Source organism: Sphaeramia orbicularis, chromosome 19, assembly GCF_902148855.1.
Source record: "Sphaeramia orbicularis chromosome 19, fSphaOr1.1, whole genome shotgun sequence".
In the NCBI taxonomy this organism is placed as follows: domain Eukaryota; kingdom Metazoa; phylum Chordata; class Actinopteri; order Kurtiformes; family Apogonidae; genus Sphaeramia; species Sphaeramia orbicularis.
In genome coordinates this window covers 33,635,515-33,646,465 of record NC_043975.1, presented here as the reverse complement: position 1 = coordinate 33,646,465, position 10,951 = coordinate 33,635,515, and the positions used below count along the sequence as shown (strand labels likewise).

The following is a 10,951-nucleotide window of genomic DNA, read 5'->3' as shown; positions in this document are numbered from 1 at the left end:
TGCAGCTGGAAAGGTGATATGGGCAGGGTGCGTGCTAAAGGTCTGTCACTTATCTGTGATATACATACTGTTTCATTTATCGGGTTTTTGATTGGCCTACGTGTGAGCGCGCGTGCGCGCGCGCGTAAATCACAGAGATGCGGAGAATGCTGAGAGAATGTTTCTTTAAGACCCATTACCTTCCAATCCGACAGAGGGGGAGTCTGTGGTAAGGTGGCGTATCGTCTCTCTCCGCGTTCCCCCCCTCGCCGTTTACATGTGGAAAAGAGAGACAGAAAAAAATAACCCACACTCCAGGCTTCAGTCCGGTTCGGATGAGGGGCACAGACACCGAGCACCGACCCGCGGACATGGACCTACGGAATATTTAACGTCAAACATGGACACTACAGGCTCCCCGCGATGACTGTGGTAAGGATGCAACTTCACACCGCCCCATCGCAACCCAGTTTCCATTGAGAAGGAAAAGAAGAATCCATGGGTATGAGGGAAAATAGTGCATGCGTTAATGCAATATGCATATGCACGCGCGCCCGTTTGTGATCCAGCCTAACAAGTAGGATACCTGACATTGTGTTGTCAACGACTGAGGGGGGGTGGCGGAGGATGTATGTGTGTGTATGTGTGTGTGCATGTGGAATGGGGTGCATCTGAATACTGGCAAATAGGCTTACATGAAACAGACTCTGCGGTGTGTCTGTGTTAGAGTCAGGCATTGGCAGGTGTGTTGGGAGCACACAGCACGATTTATTTAGGGCGCGCTTGCTCGCTCCCGTTTGCGTTTGCATACAGTTAGGTGAGGTGATACATACTTGAGAGAGAGAGAGAAAGAGAGAGAGAGGAAGAGAGAGAGAGAGGGAGAGAGTCCTCATAGGATCATAAGATGCTAGTGTATATAGGCCTACTATGTGTTGCTTATAATTAATCATGGCAGTAACTAAGCCTTTGCCGTTGGGGGCTGTGAAGTCAAACCTCCCAGTTCGCCTCCACACTGACACCAGGCCTGTGGAGTTACTTAATTCTAAAACGTATAGAAAAAAACAGGCCCTTCACTGAAAATGTGCAACGTGCATTTTTTTGGGGGGGGCATCCTCCTGATCCTTTCCACAGTACATCAGATCTCAGAGGAGTCGTGGATGTATTGGTCTCCTGCTGTGATGTTCATTTTAACACATGAAAGGCCACGTTAGAGATCACTTCAATACACAAACCCCAGCGTTTACTATGAGAATGTAGATCTGTGCGTGCGTGCGTGGCGTGCGTGTGTGCTTGTGCGCGCGCGTCTATCATCATGGATGGCCTTTTCCTCCATACATCCACAAATGGAGGTAACCACAGACTAGTCGACCTGTCATCTGGAGAGCCTCGTCATTTCCACATTAGCCCACTGTGCAATGTGGACACCAGTGGAAATAAAAGCGCGTGAGTTCGGTTCCCGGTGCTTCCATTCCCTCTACCCAGCTGCCGACAATCACTTATCGATTCCAATGATGCGTTTCTTGCCCGGGGGCTACCGTTTTATGGTATTAAGAGAGGAGGAGGAGGTGGTGGTGGAGGGAGACGCGTTCATCATTAGTCGCTATATGCTCTCCCTTTATTGAAATGCCAAGAATGCATCCAACACGCATGCACCCTTTGGCTGATTTAGAATTCACTGAATGCAAAACCGATCGGCCAAGACCTTCTTTTCTTTAGTTTTCATTGTCGGCGGCTGTGGGAGCCTGCAAGCCCCTCTCCCCGCCCCAGTGTCTGGTGGAGGGGGGCTGTATTTGCTGTTCCCTCTCTTCCTCTCTCTTCCTCACACACACACACGCACACACACACACACACACACACACACACACACACACACACACACACACATACACACAGACACTCAGTATATGATATGTTTGTTTGCCCATTTTTGTAGACAGGGAATATTTTAGTAACCTGATCCTCAGTCTAATTGGGGGCCTTGTCCTAATTGGTCATGTTGCAACCAGATAACTGTAAAGCCAGTCTGTCCACTCCAGAGTAGGCGGCTACCAGGCAGGATTCACTGTGAATGTGGATGATGATGATGATGGTGATGATGATGATGGTGATGGTGTGGGTTATCATAATTTGAAAACACCCACATGTGCACACACAGACACAACAAATGCATACTTGATGGACACTGACATGAGCTCATACATTACACCACTTCTTATCTGTACAATTCTACACACACACACACACACGCACACACACACACATTATCACCAGGTTGTTTTTGAGGCAATGTTGTCTTTCAGCTAGCTCTTGTGCTCTTTTTTCCCCAAAAAAAAGGTATGAGCAATGCACATAATGCTGTACATGTAATGACATGATGACTACTATCTAAGGCATTCCTGTCTGAAGTGTGATCTAAGCGCATCGGACATACAGCGTTGTCCTTTTTTCAGTTGTCTTTCTCTCTCTCTCTCTCTCTCTCTCCTCCAAAGCAAACTATAAACACACAAGTCCTCAGGCCCAGTGACCTCACAGCTGACGCTTCAGTCAAAACTGCATGCTGCACACTTACTTACATCGGCTGTATGGAAATAGGGCTCCAGCAATGACTGTTTTTCAGCACACACTCATCATATGACACAGTAGAAATACAGCGAGGTCTGCTGTGAGCTGTGCACTGAGTGGTATTTTTACAATATATACAATAGCCTGGAGTTATTACATACATTACCCGTTCTCTGGTACTCCTGCTGTACTGATAAAGAACTACTGCTGCTGCTTCAAGGGATGGACACTTAATTTTCACCATCCGTATTTAACATGGTCATTTTACATGGTTTGAGTGATAGCTATGGTAGATATCAGACGCTGTATTAGTGCAAATGTGAAAAATTATTTGAGCAAATATAATTTGTGGGCATACTGTGGGAAAATTAGTATTTTTAAGAGAGAAATTCACTCACAGCAGTGTTTTCATGTTAAAGTGTTTTCTTCTGCAACTGTAGGCTATTTTGCCAAATCAAGCCACAGTCCATGATTAACTTTTTTAGTGTTATTTAAAATAAATATTATCTAAATGCTGATACAGTTCTTGACTAAAGCCACCAAAGAACACACGTGTTTAGGTAAAATAGATATTTGGAATAAAATGTTGCTATTGTACATTTGTGCAAATTACAGGTACATACGGAGCTTTGAGATATATGGTCAAAGTGTTATCATGACAACACCAGCCTTGAGGAGGCCTTGTGGTCACAAAAACAGAAATATAGAGATAAATACATAATGTAAGGTGGCATATTAATGATAAAAACTTTGTACAACATCAAGGTATTCTTTAAGAAATTAAGTTAATTTCATTTTTAAATTAAGAAACACAATACACTTAAAGAGCGTAAATAAAAGAAACTCAAAAGATGAAGAAAAATGTATAATAACCCAAAACTAAAAAGAAAAACATATATCACTGTAGGCAAATTATCATTTTATTAGTACATCTTTATAAACAATGTAATGTGTTTTTAATTTTTGGAGTTTTTCAACTGTGTTTATCAGATATTCTATTCATATTTGCTACAGTTTGGTGTAGCACTTTGTTAAGGTTACAGAAAGACATCATGTAGTTCAGCTTCACAAAGACCTGATAAATATGTGTTTGGCAATATCTAAACCAAACCAAACTCTCCTCCTAACTCTAACCTAAGTGCTTTTGTTGACTAAGTCTAAAAACCATCAGGAGTCAAGACGTAAACTTCAGTCTCTGGTACTAAAGTCTTGGTTTTTTGTGTCCACATCTGCATCTCCTGTCTATTGAAAAAAAAGACAAAAAGTAGTGGATCCTTCAATAACAGGTCATGTTGAGAGGTTTGGCTGTATATTTATTGTTTGCAGAATTTTTATAGATAAAAACAGCACAGAAAGTCATTCCATGCTTTATTTCAGTAAACCAGGTAAAACCCATACCTTTAGCTATGTTCAGTCAGAGGTGTCTTCTGCTGTCTGAAGCTGGCTCTGACTTAATTTTAGGCTTCTTGTGGCTCAGAATTTAAAAACAATTATTTAAGTCTGATTTCCTAATGCTCCCTGTGCTAAATCTGTCTTGCACCAGTGTTTATCCATCACAGGAGCCGGCAAAGGAAGTAAGCTATTTTTTTTCCCCCATTTTTTTAGTGGGATACAGTAAGGATGCCAAGTGCTGTAGCCAGCTCACCAGCATGAGGAGCTAATTCAGAGCTGAATCAGACCTCCAATTACCAGCGAGCAGTCTCAGTCTTTGCTCGTGGACATCCATATAATAATAAGACTACTGGAGGGACTGTTTCAATGGTGCTGAGGCCAGGTTATGCTGCTGTAAGTGTGTTTGATTCACAAAACGGATGATTTTGGTTGGACAAAGAACTTCTTCATTGTGCTGCCCAGTCTCACTGACGCAAAGAAGCCTGGATGGGGCACTAAATCAGTCCAAACCACTTAAAAGTATAAAGGCCAGTGCAAGCCCTAGAGTACTGTAGACTAGACAGTGAAGAATATGGGAGGGAAGAGAGAGACACGAGGTACTATAATAACGTTGATTGCCTGAATCTATACCATTTTGGCACACTGTTTAGAGGGTGAGACAGAGGCTTTTTCCAGTAAAAAAAGGTAATTTAAAATACCCTATGCCAACGATTTTACAACAGTAAAACTGATTAACAGAAGGCTAAAAGTCTGAGACTCCATTTTTGAATTAGAATTTGCTTCTTAGTTGCTATGAAAGAAGAACAATTGAGCTTTGTGGTAGTTCAGAAGGCATAGATGTAAGAGCTACAAGCCCCTTTTTGTGCAATCGTTGAAGTCTGTCCTACCACAATAAACAAGCGTTCTAACCGAGGCTGTGTTCATTCATCCAGCCTACACTGCACCGTACACACCACCCTACTCATTGGCCTACACTCATCTCCTCCATCTCTCCAACCTCCCCCTGAATTAAGCAATAAAACCATGTGTAGTGGCTTGCATACTTTATTTTTTTCATTTAAACTTGTGAATCTCAGGCTCTGCAATGGGGAGAGTTTTGTGATCTCAGCGACTGCCTATGTCACAGGTGTCAAACATGTGGCCCAGGGGCCAAATCTGGCCCGCCAAAGGTTCCATTCCGGCCCACGGGATGAAAGTGAAAAAATTAACCTGAACAGTCAAGGTTGTCCAAATCATTTTGATTCAGGTTCCACATACAGACCAATGTGATCTACAGTAAAGATAACAACACAATAACCCATAAATAATGAAAACTACAAAATTTCTTTGGGAAAAATTATGTGGAAAAAATGTATGTGAAAATAATAACATTACACTGTGAAAATATTTACATTTACAAAACTATTCTTTCACAATACAATGCAAATAAATACATAGATAAAAACAAAGATGAACAACCTGAAATATGCAATTTGAACAATATTCTGCCTGTTACTAAATGTTTTGTGCATTTATGGATCCACTGTGATCTGTAGTTGTGTTAGTAAGAGATGTAATATTGTAGAAATTGTTCAAATTTTAGTTCCAAACTCCACAATTTTAACAATATTCTGCCTGTTACCAAATATTTATGTAACATTGTGTGTAATATACATGTATAAATAATAAGTCGAGGCATAATATTGTTAAAATTGCACTCATTTTTCAAATGAAATTTCTGTTTTTTTCAGGTTATTCACATCTTTTTTCTAAAATGTAAATATTTTCATAATTTAATTGGGTTTTTTTTTTGTACTAAAACAAAAAGAAAAACTTGGATTTGTCATTATTTATAAGTTATTAAGTCATTATTTTCCTGGTCTGGCCCGCTTGAGATCAAATTGGGCTAAATATGGCCCCTGAAACAAAATGAGTTTGACACCCCTGGCCTATGTCATACTTATGTATATGTTTCACAGCATCACATGAACAGAAATCACTGTGTGTCATTATCTATAAATGGTTACATATGACCTAAGTGTCCTGCCTGGAATGCACATAAATCATGAATATAGTCGTTACTGTCATATCCCTGTATTTATAATGTCTAAAAACAAGACTTGGGTTATAGATTTTGTTAACTTGTGTACTTACGTTAGATAAAATGCTTCCAACAATGCTCAAATTCAGAGAAATCTGTCATTTTATTCTATGGAACAGCATGTTTTATTTGTTTGCACATCAGTGGCATCATATTCCTAAACTTTACTTAGAATCAAATGGCATGTATAACAGTAAATGTTATGTGAATAAAACTACAATGAAGTCACACTAGATTTCCAGGAGTAATGTTAATACCAACTCCCATGATGCCTCAGTATTACACATCTTTTGTTATTGTTTTGATTGGGAGATACCCGACAGCACAAATTACTCGCTGTGCATTTAAGATCACCGTCCATTTTTTATAAGAGAAATTCAGTTTTTCAGACTAAAACGGTGATAGTTTGGTCTCTAGATTGTCAAGTTGAATCCTTTTCAAATCAGCGCAAACATCATTCATTGTAACTTGAGTGTCTGCATATTTCCAGGTGATTTATAAGCAGAGTTTCACCTTGATCATGTAATTTTATTGGAGCTGTCATCACATTATTATGTTCCAAGTCAATATTTTCTTAGTTATGTCACAATGCTAATTGCAAGCCATCAGCTGGTAGTACTGTCATATTTCTGGGGTGTGTTGTTGTCTCAAATGTGCAGTTCATGTTTATACTGTAGCTTTCTCATGCACAGAGATGTATAAAAGGAGTCTAATGCAGTGTGTTTTCTCTTTTTCAGCTCGTACCCTTGGCACTGTGAGGAGCTCTGCCTGCGTGGACACAATTTAGTAGCATCAGCCCTCCTTTATCCCCTCTTTCCCCATAACCCCTTCCCTTCCTCACCCTTTGCCAATCCTAGCCACCCACAGACCAGCTTCTCTGTAGATGATTCTTGCTCTTATGTAACATAGGAACACATAGGTATACTGATCACTTATTATGCAGGTTGGACTTCTTTAAAGAGGGACAGGAGTGAGTGTGAGAGAGTAAAACAAAAAAAAAAAATACAAAGGCAATAAAGATAAGATATGTGGACTTGACCAAAGGAATGATATTTTTGGAAAACTGAATATGTAAAGATTTATATTTTGTACTTTAAACTTTTATCATAAATCTCTTAAAATCCAAGGCACGATATTTTGCACGCACAATCCCCTATTTAATTTTCTTTGTAACTTGACACACACGCCACAGTCTCATGATGATGTGCGAGGTGATGCCCACCATTTCTGAGGATGGGCGAAGTGGATCGGGTGGAGGCCCTACCTCTCCTGCTGGGGCGGGAGTCGGAGGCCCTGGAGGTGCGATGGGAGGCGGAGGCTTCAGTGGGAGGGAACCCAGAGGCGGAGGAGATGAAGGAGGCAGCACGGGAAACCTGGAGTCGCTCATGGTCAACATGCTGACAGAGAGGGAGAGGCTGCTGGAGAACCTGAGGGAGACGCAGGAGAGTCTGGGCACGGCTCAGCTCCGCCTGCGAGAGCTCGGCCACGAGAAGGAGTCTCTTCAGAGGCAGCTATCTATCGCTCTGCCACAGGTACAGCAGTGTGTGTGGCTGCTTATTTACATATCGTTAGCCTCATAGCATAATTGCCTAAGTCATACACTATATGGACAAAAGTATTGGGACACATTGAATTCAGTTGTGTCTTTCTTCATAATATGGTGTAATATTATGATAAGTATGATATTGATTATTAATATTGATGTTAATATGTCAAATCAATATGAACAGGGCATCTTACAAGCTGTAGCCATGATGTGTCCCAATATTTTTGTCCATATAGTTTATAAACATCAGTATTTCCTTTTTAAGTTTAATGGGAGATTTTTCTTCGTAAATTGAAATTTGAAGAAAATAGATGGTTAATCGTTGTCAGAACATTAAAAATACTTTAGATATTTAGAGGTGGAACATTTAGAATCATAGTCATGGATAAAAATAAATAAATAAATAATTTTGAGAGAAATTAGGTAATAAACATCTCTGAAGCATTTTGGAAGCAAAGATAACAATTTAAACAGAACTATGCAATACAACGATATTTATCACAATATAAAACTACATTATGACATTTGTCATTACTGTTTTATATCCCAGACCTCTGTTGGAAGAGAAACACCTGAATTCAATTTGTCCCAATACTTTTGTCCATATGGCGAATGACTTCTATTATGCTATGAGTCTAACGATCTGCAGATTTGCATCACTGCTTTGGAATTTGACTAATTCATATGTGAAAGTATGTGTGCGAGTATACTAAGGAACACTTCCCCTTGTGAGTGAACATTGTTTATCCCCTGTGCTATCAGAGTCTAGTTATGTATGTGTGTGTTTTTGTGTGTGCCATTGTGAAGTGAGCTTATGAGACAGTAAGCCTTTGCAGTGACAGTTCATGCAGAGACGCAGCTAGAGTGGATGTTAAATACTTCCTGCTCTGCGTCTTCAGAGTTTTCTTCACTAATGTTGTTCTTACTAATGCACTGGGTTTGTGTATTTGTATGCTCCTCTGGCTTTTTGGCCTAAGTCGCATCCGCAATTTTCCCCATATTGTATCAGGTTTTATTGTGTTTGTTGACCACATTGTTACAGAGGATGATTAACGAGGCTGGAAGGTATTATTTGTTAATGGCTTTAGCGCAACTTAAATGAAAAGTTGATTTTCTAGGAAAACCTCTTTAGTTTACTGCAACATATTGCTAATTAATAACAATTAAAGTTGGAAGGAGTGGCTGTTGTTTTCACTCAGTACTGAGGATGTAAATGTGTAGCTGTAGTGTATTTATGCTTAGTTGGCTGGAACATAGTCTTTTCAAGTGTATATGGGAGTTCATCTGATGTTTTATCTTTTATCCATAGTATTTGTTAAAAAGAAAAAGGCCCATTCACTTCATTCTGGATGTGCTCGGTGATTTATATTTATTAGAACAATGCACGCTTGTTGGATACAATGACTTATTTCATTACTGAATTGTAACAGAGGTCATGGCAGTGAGCAGGGCAATACAAACTCTGAGTGCACTTTGAGCGGTAAACATTCAACAGTCAACAAACTGATGTGTTTTCATTATCTCTGAACAACATTGTCTCCACCTTTTTTAAGTTAAAATTTATGGATAGTGGAACGTGGAGTATCGTAAATGCCTATATAATGTAAATCAATAAATGATAAAATAAATGATTGACACATTCAGTAAAAACTACAAAACAACACTATAAACTACAATTTACAGTGAGGCTTATTATTTAATGTTCAGTGATATGCCTTTAATTCAGTCTGCCCTACAGAGGCCTTTTATAGCCTGTGTTTGTTTTTTTCATTCTTGTTTACCAGAAATTAGATACCTTAACTATAGAGGCTAGTTGCTATAAAGTACAAAAAAAAAAAGAAAGCTAGAAAGAAAAAAGAGTGCAAGTCCATTTTGAGGCACTTACATTCTGTTTATGTGATTAGAACCTCTAAATCCCCTTAAATCTTACACACCAAACCTTTAAGTGACAATATATAATAAATCCCCTTAAATCTTACACACCAAACCTTTAAGTGACAATATATAATATTTCTGCATTAAAACATTATCTAAAACAATAAGGGTTATGTTATATTTGTTGTCGTCTTATGTACGTACAGTGCATTGCATCCAAAGCTTCCAGTAACACTGGTTTACAAGTAAAATGCTTCCACAATAAAAGTAGTCAAACTTTACCAAATTTGAGTCACTAATAAAGAAAAGATTATGTCAAAAGTGCTCATTGGTTGTAGTTTCTAAGATACAGTCTTGGATCAAAAAGTGAAATTCTGAGAAATGAGAGAATGGGTTTAATTCAAAAGGAATGTTTGTCTCAGAGCTACCAGATCTACCTCAAAACAGTGTTTGCACATTACAATACATTCACTTTTCAGGCTCTTTCTAGTGGAACATTTATAAATCCATTCTATAAATGTACATTAACCAACATATATGTGTAATAACAAAAGATCATATATATTGAAAACATGAGCTAACCACCACTTTTGTATTTGTTTTCTGATTCATCTTGTTAAAGTATGTAAGATTTAGCACATTTAATGTCTGAAGCAGATTGTTTCTAAGAAATTGTAGAGCAGTGTAATGATAAAATTCACAGAAACACATACTTTCATGTTGTCATATACAGCATATTCATTTTGCTAATGTTAACATTTAGTGCTACTTTATTTATTTTTTATTACAATGAAATGGCATAAGGTGAATATCATTAAATGTAATGTTATTAAAATGTTTACAGGACCATGTCTATAAAGCCTAGGATCTCCTTAGATAGAAAAAAACAACTCCCATGATCTCACTCATTCTAAATACAATCAGAAGTCCTTATTTACAGTACTGTACAGAAGCTCTTTTAGAGTATTTCTTTCGCATGTGTCTTTTAGAGTATATATACGAACCTTAATGTCAGCCTGGTTACTAACCCACTGTTGTGTTGTGTTCTGGTCTGTTTGTGTTTTTTGTCTTCTTGTGCTGTATGTAAAGCTGCTGAATACTTGAATTTCCCTCGGTATCAATAAAGTATCTATCTATCTATCTATCTATCTATGTATCTATCTATCTATCTATCTATCTATCTATCTATCTATCTATCTATCTATTAGTGCTGTTAGAAAATATCAGTTCTGCAATATATCGCAGTATTTCATTTCAAAATACTGTATGGATATTAAAATGTACTGTATCGATGTTTTTAGGTATTTATTCAAATGCAGATATGGCAGAGGTTTATTTTTGTTTTTTCTTTATAGTCTTTATCCAATTTCTTATTATTTAACACTGTTTTATTAAATAATGGTTATTTGAAGCATCCTAAAAGCACTTTTTACTGTCTGAGAGGCAGATGGTAGTTCCTTTGTTGGGATTGCACAAACATAATGTTATGAAGTTAGTTATAAACTAATAGAATATGA

General features: G+C 38.3%; 1 protein-coding gene across 4 annotated transcripts in view; it reads left to right on the top strand.

Annotated features, from left to right (window-relative positions):
- The first annotated feature begins 198 nt into the window (after window positions 1-198).
- Window positions 199-10,951, top strand: part of LOC115410264 (liprin-alpha-3-like) — a 44,583-nt gene continuing 33,830 nt past the window's right edge. For all 4 annotated transcript variants that reach the window (XM_030121833.1, XM_030121832.1, XM_030121831.1 and 1 more), the window contains exons 1-2: window positions 199-411; window positions 6,751-7,545. In XM_030121833.1, the coding sequence (XP_029977693.1) occupies window positions 7,210-7,545 (336 nt within the window). In that variant the 5' untranslated portion in view covers window positions 199-411; window positions 6,751-7,209. The remainder of the gene's footprint in view (window positions 412-6,750; window positions 7,546-10,951) is intronic.